The 20,249-nt window shown below is 44.6% G+C and overlaps 1 protein-coding gene across 1 annotated transcript; it reads right to left on the bottom strand.

Moving 5' to 3' along the window:
• Positions 1-10,618: 10,618 nt before the first annotated feature.
• ODF1 (outer dense fiber of sperm tails 1) lies at positions 10,619-20,001 on the bottom strand. The gene is made up of 2 exons (XM_004047396.4): positions 19,523-20,001; positions 10,619-11,194 (listed from the first exon to the last, which is right to left on the bottom strand). The coding sequence occupies exons 1-2, from the start codon at positions 19,840-19,842 to the stop codon at positions 10,753-10,755; spliced, it is 762 nt and encodes a 253-aa protein (XP_004047444.1). The 5' UTR covers positions 19,843-20,001; the 3' UTR covers positions 10,619-10,752.
• Positions 20,002-20,249: the final 248 nt, after the last annotated feature.

The following is a 20,249-nucleotide window of genomic DNA, read 5'->3' as shown; positions in this document are numbered from 1 at the left end:
AATCCATTACCACATGGATCATGCTTGTCACCTCTGCCTGTGTATTTGTAAATCCCCAGCCCAACAGTGAGAAACCTGCTCTCACCATCCAGCAATATCTATTAATTGTTCAACTATGGTATACATGTACGGCAGTATCAGAATGTTAACCTGTATCCTGATGGGGAAAAATGTTACCTACTAGAGTACAGTGCTTACGTGCGGTTCTTTTTGCCTTTAGTCTTAGGGACTTTACTCATTCCAAAAGTTACATAGGTCAGCACCTTTTCCCTCACCCTCTTCAGTGAGATGTTTTGATACATTTGTAATATAGTTAGATTCTTTTGTCACAGTCTGCAGTCTATGCTGAAATCACCTTACCTCCTAAATGATTTTTTAAATACTTGTATACGTTGGACCACTCTTTGTGCTGTAAAGTTCTTTGGGTTTTGACAAATGCATAGCATCCTGTACCTACCATCACAGTATCATTCAGAATAGTTTCATCACCCTAAAAAATATCCCCCATGCTTTATTCAACCCTCTATCCCCCTCCCACGATACCCCTGGCAATTGCTGATCTTTTTACTATTTTTATAGTCTTTCTGTTTTGTTTTGCTTTTGAGACAAGATCTCTCACTTTGTTACCCAGGCTGGAGTGCAGTGGCAGGAACACAGCTCACTGCAACCTTGACCACCCAAGCTCAGGTGATCCTCCCACCTCAGCCTCCTGAGTAGCTGGGACTACAGCTGTGTGTTACCACACCCAGCTAATTTTTGTAATGTTTGTAGAGATGGGATTTTCCATGTTGTCCTGGCTGGTCTCGAACTCCCAGGCTCAAGTGCTGGGATTACAGGCGTGAGCCACCATGCCTCTTTATAGTTTTTTTTTTTTTCCTAGAATGCCATATCATTAAAATCATACAGTATACAGCCTTTCAGACTGACTTTTTAAATTTAGTAATATGCATTCAAGTTTCCTTTATGTGTTTTCCTTGATAGCTCATTTCTTTTTATCATAGAATAATATTTCATTGGATGGATATACCACAGTTTATTCATTCACCTATTGAGAGACAACTTGTTTGCTTCTAGTTTTTGGAGATTATGAAAAAAGCTGCTACAAACATTCTTCTTGGCCATTTTAAAATTGTTTGTCCTCCGCTTTTCAAATTGACTACTAAGGATATAAATTTTATCAAGTTTTAACTATTTTTTCCTAACCTGTTCTTTCTCTATTGGCTTTATTTAGAAATGTAATTGACTATGTCTATATTTCAGCTATGGCTTCTGGGTACTCAGTCTGCCTTAGATTGCTTTCCTCCATCCTAAGCTTAAAAGATGTTCTTCTGAACTTCTCTTTCCTTACATATTATGGGAGAGTGCGTAGACTTAGGCAAAAGTGATAGAAACGCTGCAGAATAGCAGAGGGAATGAGAGGGATCGTTACTTGGGGTAGCGCAGGGCTTTGCCTATGAATTCTGAGTAGTTTGTCCTTTGAGCTTTCTAGGATCAGCTCTGAGTGAGGGTTTTCATGGGATCTTTGGACACTGCAGTTCTAGGAGTAAGGAGCTATGTGGCCTGACTTTGGAAAAGAAAAATCAGACCCCAGAGTTGTTTCCCTGAGCCCACCTGTCCCATTCCTGCACCCCTTTATTTGTGTGCTCTGTATTTCTCTCCCTGCTAGACCATAAGCACCATAAAGTTGGGGAGCAGGTCTGGCTTTTGATACCTTATTCCTCAGTGTCTGGCATGATGGCCTGTGGGCAAGCAGAAAAGCGGATAAGGAGGAAGAAAGGAAAGAAAAGAGTGAAAGAAGCAAGGAAGGAAGGAAGAGAGAAAGGGAGGGAGGGAGGAAGATGGAAGAAAGAAAGGGAAGGAGGGAGGGAGGAAGAAGGAAGGGAGGAAGAAAAAAGGAAAGAGAAAGAAAAAGAAAGAAGAAAGAAGGGGGGAGGAGGGGAGGGGAGAGGAGAGGAGAGGAGAAGAGAGGAGAGGAGAGGAGAGGAAAAGAGAGGAGGGGAGGGGAAGGGAGGGGAGGGGAGAGGAGAGAAGAGGAGGAAAGAAATGAAAGGAAGAAAGAGAGAAAGAAAGACAGCTGATTATTTTCCATTAACCCTAAAAGTCCACTTCAAGTTTTCCTCTGCTCTGCTGTGGGCCCGGGCAGCTAACCCCGTGAATTGCATCATCAGAGTCCCTTGCCTTTGGGTGTCCCACTGGAGCTGGCCAAGGGGGATGCACTATGGGCGAGTTGGAGTCTGGGAGCAAAGAGAGGTGGGAGTATTTATTCCTCTCACTCCCCAACCACTGGGCAGTCCTTCTGGCAGCAGCAGCATCCGTCTACAGCCCAGCTCCTCCTGTGAAGCAGCCCTGGGTCCAGGGCTCCAGCTTTTTCCTGGGCACCAGTAACACCATTGTTTCCCTACTCTCTAGGCCCAGTTCAAGGACAGCTTCCCTCTGCTGGTAGCTGCTGTGCGCGCAGCATCCCTTGTTACTCAAGTGGAGCCACCCTCGTTTCTGTAAAGCCACTTCATTAAAGCCTGTCAGAATCCCAGTGGAATGTCCTCTGTTTCCTGCCTGGACTCTGACAGGTCCCTAAATGGAGAACATAGGGAGAGATGGAAAGGGAGCCTGGAAGGACAAGGGGGCTTCTCAGAAGACCCTCACTCACCTTACTTCCCAGGAGAATTAAACCCCCCAAGACCTGGGGAGCAAGTTCTTGTTATTTCCCTCATTTGTTCACTGAGGGGAGAAGAAGGCATAGAAAGGACTCGTGTGTGACCCACACAATATGGCCTGAGTCACTCCTGTCACCCCATGATTAGTGGCTCTGTCCTTCCTGTGCCCCTCAGTGCTTGGTTCTATCTCAATAGGTATCCTTGATAAGGTGGCATTGTCACTTATCAGTTTATTTTTTAATTTTTATTTTTTTCTGAAACAGGGTCTCACTCTGTCATCCAGGCTGGAGTGCAGCGGCATGATCTCAGCTCACTGCAACCTCCGCCTCCTGGGTTCAAACAATTCTCATGCCTCAGCCTCCCAAGTAGCTAGGATTTCAGGCAAGCAACACCGCACTTAACTGATTTTTGTATTTTTAGTAGAGACAGAGTTTCACCATGTTGGCCAGGCTGGTCTCAAACTCCTGACCTCAAGTGATCTTCCTGCCTCAGCCTCCCAAAGTGCTGGGATTACAGGCATGAGCCACTGCTCCTGACCACTTATCAGTTTATATGTCTATCTTCCACACTAGACTAAAAACTCCTAAAAGCCTAAGATTTCTGGTCATGGCCATTCTGCATCCTGCCCAGCTTCTTGCAGGCTGCCCTGCACAGAGTAAATCCTCACGTGGGTTCACATGAAGAAGGAATAGAGGCTTCACCCACAAATGAACTCTATGGTACACACTTCTAGAATCCACCCCCTTCCTAGGTGGTAGAACCACCCCACTTAGTGGCCCCTGTTCCACTAAGAGCAGAAGTTATTCCAACCATATGGGGTTCTACCTCCAAAGCCCAGGGCCAGTCCCTGAAGGCTAAAACCCATTTGACACTGATGATACCGGAAGGTGACTAAGCTGCTGACTCAAGAAAACCAACTTCCTCTTCCAGGATCGTCGCCTAATCTATGATCAAGTAGTTTTACTCTGACAAATCCTGGCCTCGTGCTTTCCTGCCACCTTCGCACGGCTCTCCAAGATGTTTGTCTCAATCACCTTTTTTGTCCCTGTACCCTTATTTCTGTTGCTGTCTCTCATGTAATCTGAAGGATCTGTGCTAGCTCCTAAACACCTCGCTAGGAGACCCTGACCACACACAGGAAACATGAGGGGACCACATCCTCCCATTCCCAAACCAAGAGATGCTCATTAGAAATCTGGGCTGTCCCAGAAAATCTGGAATACACACTCATGATATTTATATACCAACACTAAGCCTTGATCCATTTCAATTAAAATGGTTTTAATAACCAGAAATAAGGCCAGGTGCAGTGGCTTATGCTTCTAATCCCAGCACTTTGGGAGGCCGAGGTGGGCAGATCACCCAAGGTGAAGAGTTCAAGACCAGCCTGGCCAACATGGCAAAACCCTGTCTCTACTAAAAATACAAAAATTAGCCAGGCATGGTGGTGCATGCCTATAACCCCAGCTACTCAGGAGGCTGAGGCAGAAGAATCACTTGAACCCAGGAGGTGGAGGTTGCAGTGAGCTGAGATCGTGCTATTGCACTCCAGCCTGGGTGACAAGAGGGAAACTCTGTCTCAAAAATAAAAAAACAAAAACAGAAATATAATTAGAAAAAAAAATGAAGAAAAGTTATTGAAGTGTGTCTGACTGTAGTTGTTTCCACAGACGTGGTGACCATATTCCTTCTAAAGCAGTATTAATCCCAAATGTTCTATTAGGAGAACATTTTAAATGCTAAATATTGTGATTCTTTTGATGTTATGTTGTTTTCAATAAAAGCAGTTGTGTGTATAATAAAGTATGATGTTTTCTACACCGCTGTTAAGACTTTTCATCTAAAATCACAAACCAGAGGACAGCATCAGCTCAGCTCAGCTCAGCCCTGGAGTCATTCCAGCCCAGGTGTCAGGGAATGAAGAAGCCTCCCGAAGATTCCAGCCATTTGGATCTTCCCAGATGAGGGGGCCCAAGCATCCCTGCCATGTCCCATCTGAATTTCTGACCTACAGAATTTATGAGCATAACAAAATAGTTTACAGCTCCCACCCCTAAATTCACAAACCAGAGTAAAACTCTTTTGAGACCACTTTCCTTAGTTTGGTGAATAAAAATGCAGTTATCACTATAATTTGAGTTGAAAAGAAGGGCTATCTTCCCTCCGAGCCTTTCAGACTGGAAATTCTAGGTATTCTGATGCTTGGTGGCCCCCATCCCACTAAAAGCAGAAGTTATTTCAACCACCTGGGGTTATCTCGTCCCCTCGCGGGTACTCAGTACTGTGCGAAGAGAAAGGTGACCCGCTGACTGCAAGAGCTTCTAAATAGTGGACCAGTTGCCCAAGAACAGTGTCTGCTGGATTTCAAGCACCCTGCCTGGTGTCCTGGCTCCAAGACTCTTCCTGTCACTGATACATTCTCTGAGGCACACTTGAGGGCCTGGAATCATCGCCTTTGTCGTCTGTCCAAGGCCAGGTTTACATCCACCACGTTGCTGACGTTTGTGTGGCAACAAGTCCCAGGTCTTGGTGTGGCTCAGGGAGAGGGGTATTCAAGTCTGATTGTCAAATGCTCTACACTCATCAGGATCCAGAGGCCTAAGCAAGGGGTGTGTTTTGTTTTTGTTTTATACCTTTAGGGACAAGAACAAATACTTACTGCAGCTCCAGATGGGAAGGAAGTGCTTCCAGGTTAGTAATAAAAGCAGTTGCTCCCTGAGAATAAATTCTGAGTCCATCTTCCACCCAGGATCACAAACCATGTGACTCATCCAGGCCTTCGTTGACAATTGCGCTATGTAAAGGCCAAAAACCCTACAAACTTTACTGGAATTCATCTGGGTCACCCAGCAACACCTTCTCCCTTTACTTGTTTTACAAACCCACAGTCTTCTGGTTTCAGTATCCATTTTAGCTTAACTTTTAGCATAATGTCCTCAGCCAAAGAGCTAAATGAGAGTGTCCCAAACTTTTCCAACCTGTGACACTCATAGACACTTGAATGGGAGAGGAAGACAAAGAGAGACAAAGAAAGAAACAGAGAGGGGCAGAGATAGAGACAGAAAAAGAAGGAATTTTTGTGCAAGGAAGAGAAGTTGAAATAATTTTAAAACTTACTTATTCCATTAGTTCTGGGGACATGAAGAATTCACTAAATAAAACTATTTTACAATGACTGAAGAACAGTCACCTGAGGATCTTTAATAATATCATTTTATTTCCTTCTTTTTTTTTTGAGATGAAGTCTCACTCTTGCGGCCCAGGCTGGAGTGCAATAGTGTGATCTTGGCTCACTGCAACCTCCACCTCCCAAGTTCAAAAGATTCTGCCTCAGCCTCCAAAGTAGCTGGGATTACCACACCTAGCTAATTTTTGTATTTTTAGCAGAGACGGGGTTTCACCATGTTGGCCAGGCTGGTCTCGAACTCCTGACTTCAGGTGATCCACCCACCTCAGCCTCCCAAAGTGCTGGGATTACAGGCATGAGCCACAACGCCTGGCCCAATAATATCATTTTATAAAATAATCCACTACCTGAGCTTTAAAAGAAATCAAATAATACAAGATAGTCATTGGGTATGGATTCTCCCCAGTCCTATACCTGAGAAATTTTAAATTCATAATCCAGTGAAATAGCTCTTTGGCTCTAAAATATATTCCACGAACACTAAGAAGTGTAATGATCAGGCCAGGTGTGGTGGCTCACAGGTGTGATCCCAGCACTTTGAAAGGCTGAAGCGGGTGGATCACTTGAAGCCAGGAGTTTGAGAACAGCCTGGGCAATATATCGAGACCCCATCTCTACAAAAAAAATACATAAAATTTGCCAGGCATGGTGGTATGTTCCTGTAGTCCCAGCTACTCAGGAGGCTGAGGTGGGAGGATTGCTTGAGCCTGGAATGTGAGGCTGCAGTGAGCCAAGATTGTGCCACTGCACTTCAGCCTGGGTGATGGAGCAAGACCCTGTCTCAAAAATAATAATAAAGTGTAATTATCTTCATTGCTCTTAGTTCTACAGTATTACCAAGCATGTTTATTAGAAGGTGGCACATTTGCCTAATTTATATGTTCATTCATCACACATGTGCGGGGCAGTGGAGCAGCTCAGAGCCTCTCGTCTTTCAGTTCCCATGTGGGCTGATTTCTCACTTCTGCACCTTCAAGAGTCACCCCCATTCCCATCTCCCACCCAGGTAGATGGGGTCAGGTGTTTACGGCTGGACCCTGACCTACAAAATTGCATTAAAGGCCACAGCAGAGCTGTCCAAGCCCTGGGGTTCATCTGACCAGCCAAGGGCAATTTTGAAAACAGCAAATGTTTCTTCTTTCTTCTCCTTTGTATCAACTTCCTCCCCATCCTCAGGAACCCAGTTAGTTCATGGACTAAGCCCTGCTCTGTGTCTTTCCTGCAGGCCTCAGACAGGGCCCACAGCCAGGCTCTGCCTCCCACCCAGGCCTGCTTCACCTCCCCGCACTTTCTCTGAGATTGGAGGGCGCTTCACTCCCACGCTGTATGATTTACTTCTTGATCCCACACTGTCAAGTGCGCCGACCAAGTATATCACGGAGTTTAGTCTTGCCTTGAAATATAGAAGCTCCTGGCACTGTGAATTACTCAGAGCAGTGGACTCAGTAGATACATCCTTGTCTTTCTAGCAAGTCTTTCCCTATAGGGGTGGTGAGCAGACCAAGGCCACCAATTCCCTGCAGGCCAGACTCAGGCTTACCTGAAGCTTCCTTTGAGACAGGGATGTTGACAATAAACCTTGGGAATGCCCAGGGCCAGCCTGGAAGGCCCCTTTGTCCTCTCTAGCTCTTGTACATTCAGTTTCTTTGGCTGTCTCCGCCCTCTACCCTGAGCCCCTTTATAGCATCCCTCCTTGAGTCTAATGTGAGGCATTTGTGAAAAGGATGCTTTCTCTCTCCATCCCTGTTGCAGAGCACAGTATCTGGCACTCAAAATGATAAAGTCTAGCTGGCAGGTTGATGGATGAATGGATGAGCTGCAGGACCAACAGAAAGGAGGGTGGGTCAGTGTGTGAGTGAATCAAAGAATGAACTGTTCCTAAGAGTGTCCTGGAATGGCGCCCACCAGAGGACAGAAGTTCCTGCTTATCCAACAGGTTAGGACCTCAGTGGCTTTATATAAGACACAATAAAATTATCGATAAATGCTTCAGGTTTGTAAAAATATGTTTTTTAGTGTTTATTTTCCACATTGAAGAAGTACTGGTGGCTGCCAAAGACCCCAGTGACATCCCATTGACTCTCTAGGGTGAAATTTCTTCGAAATCATTTTCCAAAAATTTATACCTTAGAAAATAGAATATTTATAAACATGTATTCAAAACACGGCAAGATACTTAGGCAAATTTTTGAAATGTTCAATATGTTTTATTCACCACTTCTTTTAGAGGGCCATTACTTCCCTTAATTGGAAGCAAAATATGTCTGTTACCACCATCAATATTCTTCAGCCTTGAACTTGAAGGAAGCTTTTTGTCTGTGAATTTTTGTTTGTTTGTTTTGAGACAAGGTCTTGCTCTCTTTCCCAAGCGGGAGTACAGTAGCATGATCATAGCTCACTGCATCCTCGATATCCTAGGCTTCAGGTGATCCTCCTTCCTCAGCCTCTCAAGTAGCTAAGACCACAAGCATGCGCCATCACACCTAACTATTTTTTTTAATTTTTAGTAGAGGCCAGGCGCGGTGGCTTACGCCTGTAATCCCAGCACTTTGGGAGGCCAAGGCGGGTGGATCATGAGGTCAGGAGTTCAAGACCAGCCTGGTCAACATGGTGAAACCCCATCTGTTCTAAAAATACTAAAAATTAGCTGGGCGTGGTGGCGCATGCCCGTAATCCCAGCTACTTAGGAGTCTGAGGCAGGAGAATCGCTTGAACCTGGGAAACGGAGGTTGCAGTGAGCTGAGACTGCGCCACTGCACTCCAGGTTGAGCAACAGAGCAAGACTCTGTCTCAAAAAATAAAAAAAAAATAATAAATTTTTAGTAGAGATGAGGTCTTGCTATGTTGCCCAGACTGGTCTTGAGCTCCTGGGCTCAAGCGATCTTCTCACCTCAGCCTCCCAAAGTGCTGGGATTACAGAGGAGAGACACCGTGCCTGGCCTAAAGGAAGCTTTTAAAATAAAAGGCTGGGATAGCTTTAATATCCCATCCAGAGCTTCTCAACCTTAGCTGCATTCTTAAATCACTTGGGAAGCTTTTAAAAGTCACAATGCCCAGGTTGCATCTCAAGTCTATTACATTAGATTATCTGGAGAAAGGACATAGACATCTGTATTTTGTTTTAATTTTTGCCTTTTCTAGTTTTTAGTTTTAGTTTAGCTTTTTTTTTTATGTTTTATTTGGCATCCATATTTTTAAAGCTCCCCCAGTGATCCCTATGTGCAGCCAATGCTGAGAACTACTGCCTTCACCCACATGCAGCTGAAACTCATGAAGAGACTTACTGTGCAAACTGGAGGGTTTTATGTTCCCTCTGAGAGTCAGGTTTGAAACCAGCCAGTATCCTCATTCTGATTCTTCCCCATCATCTCGTACTTTCTTTACACTTATTTCAATCCTGGTAATAAAGAATGGCTCATGGGCTGTGTCCTCCAGGCAGATCCAAGTTCAGGTGACTTACGCTATCATTTTGTGAAAGCTGTACTTTTCCACTCCTGAACTTTGAATTGAACTTCTGTGTCTAAAAGCAGTTTCAGAAATTAAGGAAAGGAGACAGGCCAGGTTCAGTGACTCACACCTGTAATCCCAGCATTTTGCGAGGCCGAAGCGAATGGATTTCTTGAACTTAGGAGTTTAAGACCTGCTTGGGCAACACGGCAAAATCTTGTCTCCACCAAAAATACAAAACTTAGCCTGCCTTGGTAACATGCACCTGTAGTCTCAACTACACAGGAGGCTGAGGTGGGAGGATCATTGGAGCCCAGGAGATCAAGGCTGCAGTAAGCCATGATTGCACCACTGCACTCCAGCCTTTGTGACAGAGCAAGACCCTGTCTAAAAAAAAAGAAAAGAGGCCGGGCACGGTGGCCCATGCCTGTAATCCCAGCACTTTGGGAGTCTGAAGCGGTGGATCCCCTGAGGTCAGGAGTTCGAGACCAGGCTGGCCAACAGGGAGAAACCCTGTCTTTACTAAAAATACACAAAAATTAGCCACGCATGGTGGTGCACGCCTGAAATCCCAGCTACTCAGGAGGCTGAGGCAGAAGAATCACTTGAACCCGGGAAGCAGAAGTTGTAGTGAGCTGAGATTGCACTACTGCACTCCAGTCTGGAGGACAGAGCAAGACTCTGTCTTAAAAAAAAAGAAAAAAGAAAAAAAAAAAGAAAGAAAAAAAAGAAAAAGAAAAAAACAGAAAAAGAGATAGTTGTAATAAATCTCCAGCCAGTTGCAAACCAAAGCTGGTTTGTTTATGCTTTTTTTTTTTTTAAATGTTTTGTTTGGCATCCATATACTAACCAGAGCTGGCCAATCCCCCAAACCACAAGAATGTTGAAAAATGACAAGCTGTATGGCCACCCCGCCTTGGCCAGCAAACATGCCCCTCGTCCCACCTACCACCCCGTAGTTTTTGTATCCTGATCATTGTCCAGTAAAACCACAATCCCACTGTGCTTGAGGAGTCTCTTTCCAGGACTCCCTACTGCAGTAGCTTTGAAAAAGTGTTTGCCTTCAACTCTAACTAATCTGTTTCTGCTTTGACCATTTGGTTTCTGGGCTAGGCCATTTCACTGGATCATCTGGAAAACAATGTCTGGGGATGCCCACCAGAAGAGTGTCTTCTCCTGGAGTTTGGAGGTAGTTGAGTATGGAGGAGGGAATGGGAGGGTGGATCTCACCATATCATCCTTCTATTCCCATCCACTAATTATTCCAATGTTCACTAACTCTGCAGGGCTCCTGCAGTGGGTTTAACCAAAAGACTTTCACACAACACCAGCAGATTGCAGTTATGTATTCAGTTTCCTACGTACTTCAACAACAGGGGCCATGGGAAGGAGAGGAGAAACATTGGGAGAGCCGCCTGGCTGGAGTAACTGACTTCTGTTAAGTAATGGGTTCCTATGCGCACTTTACAAAATCATCTTCCTACAGGACAATCGGCTTCCACAGGGATAACAGGGGTTGCAAGGGTCACAGGGGTTGCAGGGGCTGCAGGGGTTGCAGGGGTTGCAGGGGCTGCACGGGTTGCAGGGGTTGCAAGGGTTGCAAGGAGAAGTGCAAGGGTAGCAAGGAGACTCGATCTTGACACAACTGCCGAGCCCGTAGGAGTATGTTACATCCTTCTCATCCACACAGGGCGGCAAGCTGAACTCTTTGCAGATGTTCATGTAGCTGTACTTTTTCGATCCAAGGCAGTCGTACCTGTTCTCCCGCTCAGCTGACACACATACCTTTCCATCCTTCACTCGAACTTTGACTTGATCAGGTTCAAAACCGCATACATTCACCGATCCTAAAATGTTACTGCTACAGCAGGAGGAAGCCAGAATTCTATTTGTTGTTCTTCTCAGTCTGGAATTGAGAAAAGGGATAGGGTGGGAGGGAGCTCAGACCTCAGAATCCAGACACAGCTTGAGAAGCAATATTTTGATTTCTAGCTTTTGAAATAGCCAAAGTTAATACTAGCCATTGTGAAAATAAACTTTACACAAATGCATGAAGTAAAAAGTGTGAGTCCACCCATGCGAATCACACTGCCCCGCAAGTACACAGCTGTTAACAATGAATGCGTGCTGCCTGCCCTTCCAAATCTTTCTCTCGTATTTAAATACCAGCTCCTCCTCTTATTATTGATCCTTGTGTAGGTTCCTTAACGCTTCTGTACCTCAGTTTCCTCATCTGCAAAATGGAGATAATAATAATAATAATAATGCCTGCATCATATAGGGCTATTGGAGGATTAGATGAGATTATATTTTACTTAGCACTGTACTTCGTACATTATAAATCCTGCTTAATTATTACCACTCTCATTATTATTACTGTAATTAAATTGTGTATATAACTATAATTAAATTATATAAAAATTATATTTTATATTTATATAGATTAAAAATGGGATATAACTAATAAGATACCACTTAAAATCTGCATTTTAGAGATGGCTGTCAGCTTTCGAACCCAGCCCTACTGGTTCATAGGACAGGTGCTACCTCTGGCAATTGCACAGAGACAGCCTGAAAACTCAATCAAACAATGATGGCAGGAGAGCCCTGGCCTGGCTCTGCCCAGGCTGGTGTTGTGTGAAAGTCTTTTGCCCAGCACCTGGCTCCTCCAGGCTGGGAAGTCACTCTAGCCTCTGGATAGCTAGCACCAGCAGAAAGGCAGTCAGCTGGGTGGGGCCGTGTTGATCAGATACAGAACAACCTCTCAGTGGTGTCCATAATCAGGATCGCATCAGCTAGCAAGAGCTGATCATGCACATCTCTTCCCGATCCCCAGTTAGTACTGCACGCTGATAGCTTGAAATCAATCATAGTCATGATGAGGATATTTACACCATGGAAATTGGAAAATGCTACATATTAGGGCTCTCCTCTGTCCTCACTGCAGAGCTACCGTGGTTCCTACCTTGTTGCTATTCAGTAATTCTATTGTGTAAATCCTTAATAAAAATAACAACAGCAGCTCACACTAATTGATCAGTTATGATCCATCAAGAGGTAGTAAAGCAAAGTGCCTAAGAACAGACTCTGGAACTGGAGTATCGAGGTTTAAAGCTTGGCTCTAACATGTGGATAACTTACTTCTCTGTGCCTCAGTTTCCTCATCTGTAAAACTGGGGCAATAAAAATAGCCTACATCATAGGGTTGTTGTGAGGCTTAAATCAGTTAATGCAAGAAAATATTTACAATAATACTTGGCACATAGGATGTTAAGGTTTTGTCTTTTTTTTTTTTTGCAGTGTGCTGTGGAACGTGCTAAGCATGTTAAAGGCATATTTCATTTAATCTTTACAATAATAACTGTGATGCAGATGTAATTATCACTATATCACTTTTGTATGTTGAATTTTGTTTATGCAGTTACTTCTTTTTGTTACATAAGTTATACAAGTTCATTGTAGAAGACTCAAAATACAGATAAGTAAACATATGGACTATTTTAAAAATACCTATAATCTCATATAACCCTTAGCATTTTGGTGTTTGACTTTATGTGAGTGTGTGTGTGAGTATGTGTGTGTGTGTGTAGTTCTATATACATGTAGAGAGAGAGTTTTGTATGTGTTCTTATGAAATCATGCTATACGTACTGATTTTTATCTGTATTTTCCACTTAAGCCCTAACATGATTAGATTAACAGTTTGAGTGTTCACTACCCTTGTACTGAAAGTTACAGCTCAAGACTCTTAGTGGCTAATTATAAAATGATCAAATAGAACTCAGTCCCAGAAGACACTGAGACAAACAGAAACAACTTGTGTAATACACCCAGAGGACTGTATTCAGTCCCATTTCTTTTTTTTCTTTTTTCTTTTTTTTGAGACGGGGTCTCGCTCTGTTGCCCAGGCTGGAGTGCAGTGACGCGATCTCCACTCACTGCAAGCTCTGCCTCCCAGGTTCACGCCATTCTCCTGCCTCAGCCTCCTGAGTAGCTGGGAGTACAGGTGCCCGCCACCATGCCCGGCTAATTATTTTTTGTATTTTTAGTAGAGAAGGTGTTTCACCGTGTTAGCCTGGATGGTCTTGATCTCCTGACCTTGTGATCCGCCCACTTCAGCCTCCCAAAGTGCTGGGATTACAGGCGTGAGCCACTGCGCCCGGCCTCAGCCCCATTTCTACCTCTGGCCCCATGAAACCTGGGGGTGGCATGGGGCATGATTGTCTTTCTTGCCCTGGGTGTGCCAGGGTACCCTATGCCACACTAAGGAGAAGTAGGAGAATTTTGAACTCTTTGAAATCTTTGTCTTTGTGAGGTAAGCAGGAGAACAAGCACTCTATCTTGCTGGATGGGCACAAAATACCTCACAAAGATTCAGGGAACCAGCCCAAACTCCAGGCATGGTACCCTCTCTGGATAGATTACAGGCTTAAAGCCAGAGCAGCCAAGGCCAAGGGGAAGCACAGAGCAAGATGGGCACTCTCTGGGCCTTTCAAGACTCTCCCACGGTGTGTGCATGGTCTGAGAATCAAACTTCTCCTGTTCAGCTCAGATCTTCTCATATGAGATGAGAAACATCAAATCCCACCAGGACGATGCAGCCGGGCCTCCTAAAGGAGGGCCAAGGGCCCCAACTAGGAGTCCTTGCTAGTGGCCCTGGCTATGGCCACAGCTGGTTTTGGCAAAGCCCTCTTGACCTCCACAGAAGCTGGATCTGGGAGCCAGGTCTATAAGCCCAAGTCAGTGCCCAGATTCATCTCTAAGTAACCTGGGTCCCAGGGCACAATTTCATGTATTTTGTTGCTTGGGTTCCTCTTTTTTCTCTATTCTGGTCACTTTGGCTCCTGTGGGTCTGCGACAGTGCACAAGGATCTCACAAATGTCTTCAGGAAGTCGCCCAAAAAGTCTTGGCCAGATCATACTTCTTTTTCTTCTTGCTTCTAAGTCAGTGGTTATCAGGGAAGATGTGTTGGTTTAGGGGAAACTGCAGAAGCCACATTTTACTCATCAGACTCAACTCTGAACTTGCAATTTGACTCCTGCCTGGTGATGTCCCCATCACCCCACCTGGAATTTTCCATGGCTCTATGGGGTTCTGCGCAAAGGGAGTTTGCCTCCTATACTTGTTATCATGGGGGGCGAAGCTTAGCCTCAATAAACATAGGGAAATCAGCTCCTTTGCAGAAGCCTCTTAGGAAAGCTGGGGAAAGCTAGCAGACAGCCAGTGCCTGTGTCTGCTGCTCTGTGCGGCCTCCTCTCCTCCCTACTAATGCTAAATTTCACCCGGATGTACAACCAAACTCCCGAATATGAAACATGCTGCCCACAGCAATGATCAGCTGCATACCCAGCCATCTTCTCAAAGATAAAAATCAGATTCAACCCGGTCATGAATAAAGTAATGAAGATGTGAAAAATGTCTACCTCCATCAGGGAACCAGGTGGGGCAGGCCTTCCTCTAGGCTTCATTGGAGTACTTTGCTTTTTCTCCTGAATTTAGCCCCATCCCAAAGACCCATTTAAACTCGATCCCTCTCTTTCCAACACATCTTTTTCCTTCTCTTCTCCTTTCTTCTCCTTTTCTCTTATTTTCCAGCCTTTTCTCTCTTCTCCAGGCTTTTGGGTTGATACTGAGGACAATGTCACTCAGCAGGGAGCCAGGCAGCATGGCACAGGTGCATCTGACTCTCCTGCAGGGTTTGTTAAAACACAGGTGGCTGATTAGCCGGGCGTGGTTGTCCGCACCTCTAGTCCCAGTTACTCAGGAGGCCGAGGCAGGTGAATCGCTTGAACCCAGGAGGCAGAAGTTGCAGTGAGCCGAGATCACACCACTGTACTCCAGCTTGGGCGACAGAGCAAGACTCCATCTCAACAAAACAAAACAAAACAACAACAACAACAAAAAACACAGGTGGCTGGATCCCACCCCTAGAGTTTCAGAGGTTTCAGAGCTAGCAGGTCTAGGGTGGAGCTGAGAATCTGCAGTTCTAACATGCTGCAGGTAATGCTACTAATCAGCTTCAGGGGCCACACTTTGAGAACCACTGACCAGAGATTAAGCTCACGGATTCCAGACTCGGGCACACACGGCTTCAAGTCTTGGCTCTGCCACCACCTAGTGATCAAGAACATGGCCCCTGAATCTGTTTCATTGTCTGTAAGATGACCAAGATAATATCACCCAACATGTCACCCATGTTACAAGGCTTAAATGAACATGAAGTGCTAGGAACAGTTTCACTCAATAAACTGTATGTCTTCTTAATCAAGCTGCACCGGGCCCCACCTTACATGGACTTGCCCTAATCTGAAGCTTTAAGTCTTATATCAATAAACAGCAAGGTCAAACCAAATCATACCAATGCATTTGGCCTAGATGGGGAGAGACTCTTACCCCCACAGCCAAGGGGTGACTGAGCTCTGAGAACTGTGGATGTGAAGAGTCTATGATGAGAGGCAGCCAAGGGCCCAACTCACTTCCACTTCTGCAGAGGACACAGAGGTTAACAAGGGAGAGCTCCCCTCAGTGGGAGTGGAAGAGCCAGCCTTTCACCAGTCAGAAAGCCCCATAGGGCTCACTTATACTCCGACCTCTGGGTCAGAGAATGAGAGAGACTAGAATGTTTTCTCTGAGGGCTTAGACCTGGGCAAGGCACCTCTAAATCCACAAAGAGCTCACCATGAGGCCTGACTGTCATCAGCCTCACCAAGCAAGAGTGGATTCAGTGAAAACCTCATCCTCAGAGCATGAAGGGGGAACCAAGAAATGAGGAGGCAGATTTTTGAAGTTTTGAGAGTGCCCCTGGTGTGGGGATTTCAAGGGAATTTTTCACTGAGATTCGTGCCAACCACAGACACTTGGGTACATGGACAGAAACACGGTCTCAGGATTCATTTCTAGGTACCGGTAAAGAGTACAGCTGTAAATCAAGGTTCATTTGCTCACGAGGACTGCTTGGTGTCCTGGCCACATGGGGCACCCATGGGGCATAATAAACTCCTAGGGCAGGATTGAGGAGGGCCTGGGTTTTGTTTCTCCGGCTCTAAGACAGAGGGCAGGGAAGCCCATGAAATGTGGTGGTGAATCAGTTACAACTTAAATCAGGCTGGTGGCATGACTTCCGACAAAGGAAACCAATGCAGTCCCCTCAGCCCCTCTAAATCCAGAAGAGAGAGGAAGAGACAGGGGCACTGCCTGCCTCTTGGGGAGGAAAAGAGGATATCAAAGAAGCTACAGAAACAAAGGTGCTTACTTGGGTCTCTACTAAGGAAGACACTGCCAACATGGTGTCTTCTGAAGCAGCTGCCCAATAAAGGATGGAAATGGATTGGATTTTCTTTTATTTATTTATTTATTTTTTGAAACAGGGTCTCTTTGTATTGCCCAGGCTGGAGTGCAGTGGCATAATCATGGCTTACCGCAGTCCTGACCTCCCAGGCTCAAGCAGTCCTCCCACCTCAGCCTCCTGAGTACCGGGGACCACAAGCATGTGCCACCACACTTGGTTAATTTTTTTATTTTAATTTTTATAGAGATGGGGTCTCCCTGTGTTGCTCAGGCTGGTCCCGAACTCCCGGACTTGAGCAATTCTCCTATTACAGCCTCCCAAAGTGCTGAGATTACAGGTGTGAACCACTGCACCCAACTTGGATTGGATTTTCTGTGCCCAGTCTAAGAAAACACCACACACACGCATCAATCAAATAACATATAGTCAGGAGTGCTCAAGAAACCTGTGGGATCAATTACGAAATTGTTGGCTGAGGCTTTTTACCAGTTATTAAAGGAGGACCCAGAGACACAGCAGATTGACTGTGACACAGAAAAACAGTTTCAAGGGCGCCAAGGCAACTATAGACTAGAGTCTTTACTTCATATTGGGCAAAGAACCTTCTGGACAACACAGCCTGCCATCTGAAAGGATATGTCATAACTAACCAACCCCCTCGCATTCTTTAAAGGGGAGGAAGGTCATGTGAATATGAATTCTAGATTCAAAAAGCCTTGGGCAAGCTTTCACACCAAAGATTGTTTTAAAAAATTGAATCAACATGATATTTCTGCATCTATTTAGTTATGGATCAGGCACTAGCTTAGAGATAAGGATAAAAGGCACTGCACTAGAAGAAAAAATACTACATTGGGGGCCTTCTGGGACTGAGGCTAGAATCAGGGTTTAACATTTTCACCCATATTCAGGAAAATTGAATATTTAGGTTTGCAAGTGACACTAAGCCCTTCTGGAGAGTGAAATGTCAAGTTGTCAGAAATAGAGCATAGAAATTTCACAAGGTGGTGTGAATTGGAAGAGATAAAGAGGACAAGCCTGAGGTCATTTCTACAATGGACTTGGAGTTATCATTTCCGAAATCCAGAAATTAATGTAAAGACATCACCAGCTTCACATATTGCCTGCAGGCACAGAATAAATAGGCAAAGACCCAGACACTGTCAGGAAGAGCATCACAAACCGGAGAAAACATTACCTCTTGTCTAAACTACACTGCCGAGAATTAAGCTTGAAGCTGTTTCTACTGCATGCCAAGAAACAAGCCTTCTGAAAGAGGCATCAAGAGAGTAGACAGCACAGGACAGAGAGGGATTTTAATCGGTAGAGTCTGGGGATAGGAGAGAAGCCAGGAGACAGAGGCTGGAAAGACCTGGACAAGGGTATTCAAGTATCCAAAAGTAGGAGGAGAGTGGATACTGATCTGCTCACAAGGAAACCTTAACTTGGTCCAAATATTTTAAAAAGAGCCCCTGCCTCACAGTGTGAGCAATTTATGTAACTTGATACCCTAAGAAATAAAAAAACAAACATTGGTTCAAAGAGTATAGATGAATTTACAGGTGAAAGCTCCCAGGCTATGAGGGAGGTTCATTCCTGACCATTGGAGGCTGGCAACCTAGACAATAATTATCCTTTTTTTTTTTTTTTTTTTTTTGAGACAGTCTCACTTTGTCACCCAGGCTGGAGTGTAGTGGTGCAATCTTGGCTCACTGCAACCTCTGCCTCCTGGGTTCAAGTGATTCTCCTGCCTCAGTCTCACGAGTAGCTGGGATTACAGGCACCTGCCACTACGCTTGGCTAATTTTTTTTTTTTTGTATTTAGTAGAGATGGGGTTTCACCATGTTAGCCAGGCTGGTCTCGAACTCTTGACCTCAGGTGATCTGCCCGCCTCTGCCTCCCAAAGTGCTAGGATTACTGGCATGAGCCAATGCACCCGGCCTCCTATTGCTTTTTCCAAAGAAACATCACTGTCACTGTTGTCAAGAGACTGTATCTATCTATCTATCTATCTGTCATCTGTCTATCAGTTTTTCTGCACTTTGCTTGTTTGACTTAATACATCAATATGTAAGAGGCTTCATCAATCCTTTCTATATTTACTTATTATTCCAGTGCATGAATGTATTATTTATTTAACCAGGGACAGCACTTTCAACCATCTTTTTCATCAACAGTAACAGACTAAATGGCATATGTAAAAAGTTAGAAAAGGAAAGGTTTCTCCAGGCAAAAAGAAAATATAATCTAAAACAAAATTTTTTTTAAAAAACTGACTCTTTTTAATTACCCAATTCAATTAAAAAGCCTTTCAAGTCTATCCTGAAAGCTACAACTCAGTCCCATAGTTTATTTGCAAGACCTTTGCTAGAGTTAGAGGGGAGGCCAACATGATAGACCTAATTCCAGATACAAGGTAAGTCTTTGTCTGGAGTGGGGGGATAGGAGAGTGATATTCCCACAAAACCAAGGCAATGCCTCTATTGTTCAATTTGCTCTCCTGCTTGTAAAGCCTCTGGCACACATTAAGGATTTGATCTATTATTATTACTTCTCCTGTAGTCATTTATGTAAGTCCAAATATACTCAAATCACTTTACTCATAACCAGGAAAAATGTTTAGTTTGCTGCTTCCAATGGCTTTTTAATGACACCCCCTGTTTCTTCCCTTCATTAAAGCCACATTATTTATCATACTGGCATTCTTGCTATAAACCACCGACGACCTTGCCAATCGACATCATTACATTGTCTTTTGAGAATCCTACAATTCCCATCATGGACTCATTTACTCTTCTTTCCTTAAATCTTTCCTAAGTCACCAGGGTCATTATCTTGAACCCTTTTAATCTTTGTTCAACTATTGATTGTCACATATTTTTCCTTATTCCAACTTATAAGGCTAATATACCGACTATAAAAATTTAAAAATAAGTTATTTTACTTGGCAAGCTCTCGCTTCTCATCTTCTATGGCTCTGATGGCTTTCCTCTCCAAACTTCTGAGAGATGGTCGCAGACAGTAAAGCTTATAATCACACAGGCAACATGGGTAGAGATCACACAGGCCGCAAGAGCGTGATCGCTTGGAATAGCACAAGCAGTACGGATATGGGTGCAAGTCACAGCAGCAATAGGGGTGCATATACAAGTCGCACAGGCACCGTGTGCTAAATTCGTCGATGCATCTCAGTTGCCTTAGTTCTCTGTCCACCTTCTTTATGTCCCTTCTGACACTGTCCAAGAGACAACTCAGTGCAGCCATTATGGTCACACCTGATTGTTCTGTGAGTACCTTTGGGAAATGGCACTCAGGGAAAAAATTTGTTCTAAGCCCTTCTCAGAAGTTGCTTTTAAAAATAAATGAGGCACACATGATTCACTTACTTTAAAGCTTGTGTTCTATGACCTCACCACCTTCTGAAGTATGTCATAGTCTTCTGGTTACCATGTGAACTGTACACAGTCATGGTCTCCAGAGACCATCCTCAGAGTTACAGAGCTACTCTCAGAACCATACACGTGTTGAGATTTCACTCACCTTCAAGGAGGATGGGTCTCCCAAGCGAGCACACCTCATCGGGGTGCATGGGGCTGGCCACTAACATCCTTGCCTTGTGTGTGCTCTGGGGACCAGCCATGGCTATGACTGTGTGTTTGTTGAACTTGGTG

This window comes from Gorilla gorilla, chromosome 7 (genome assembly GCF_029281585.2).
Source record: "Gorilla gorilla gorilla isolate KB3781 chromosome 7, NHGRI_mGorGor1-v2.1_pri, whole genome shotgun sequence".
In the NCBI taxonomy this organism is placed as follows: domain Eukaryota; kingdom Metazoa; phylum Chordata; class Mammalia; order Primates; family Hominidae; genus Gorilla; species Gorilla gorilla.
The sequence above is the reverse complement of the archived record's forward strand: the minus strand, read 5'-3'. Positions and strand labels throughout refer to the sequence as shown.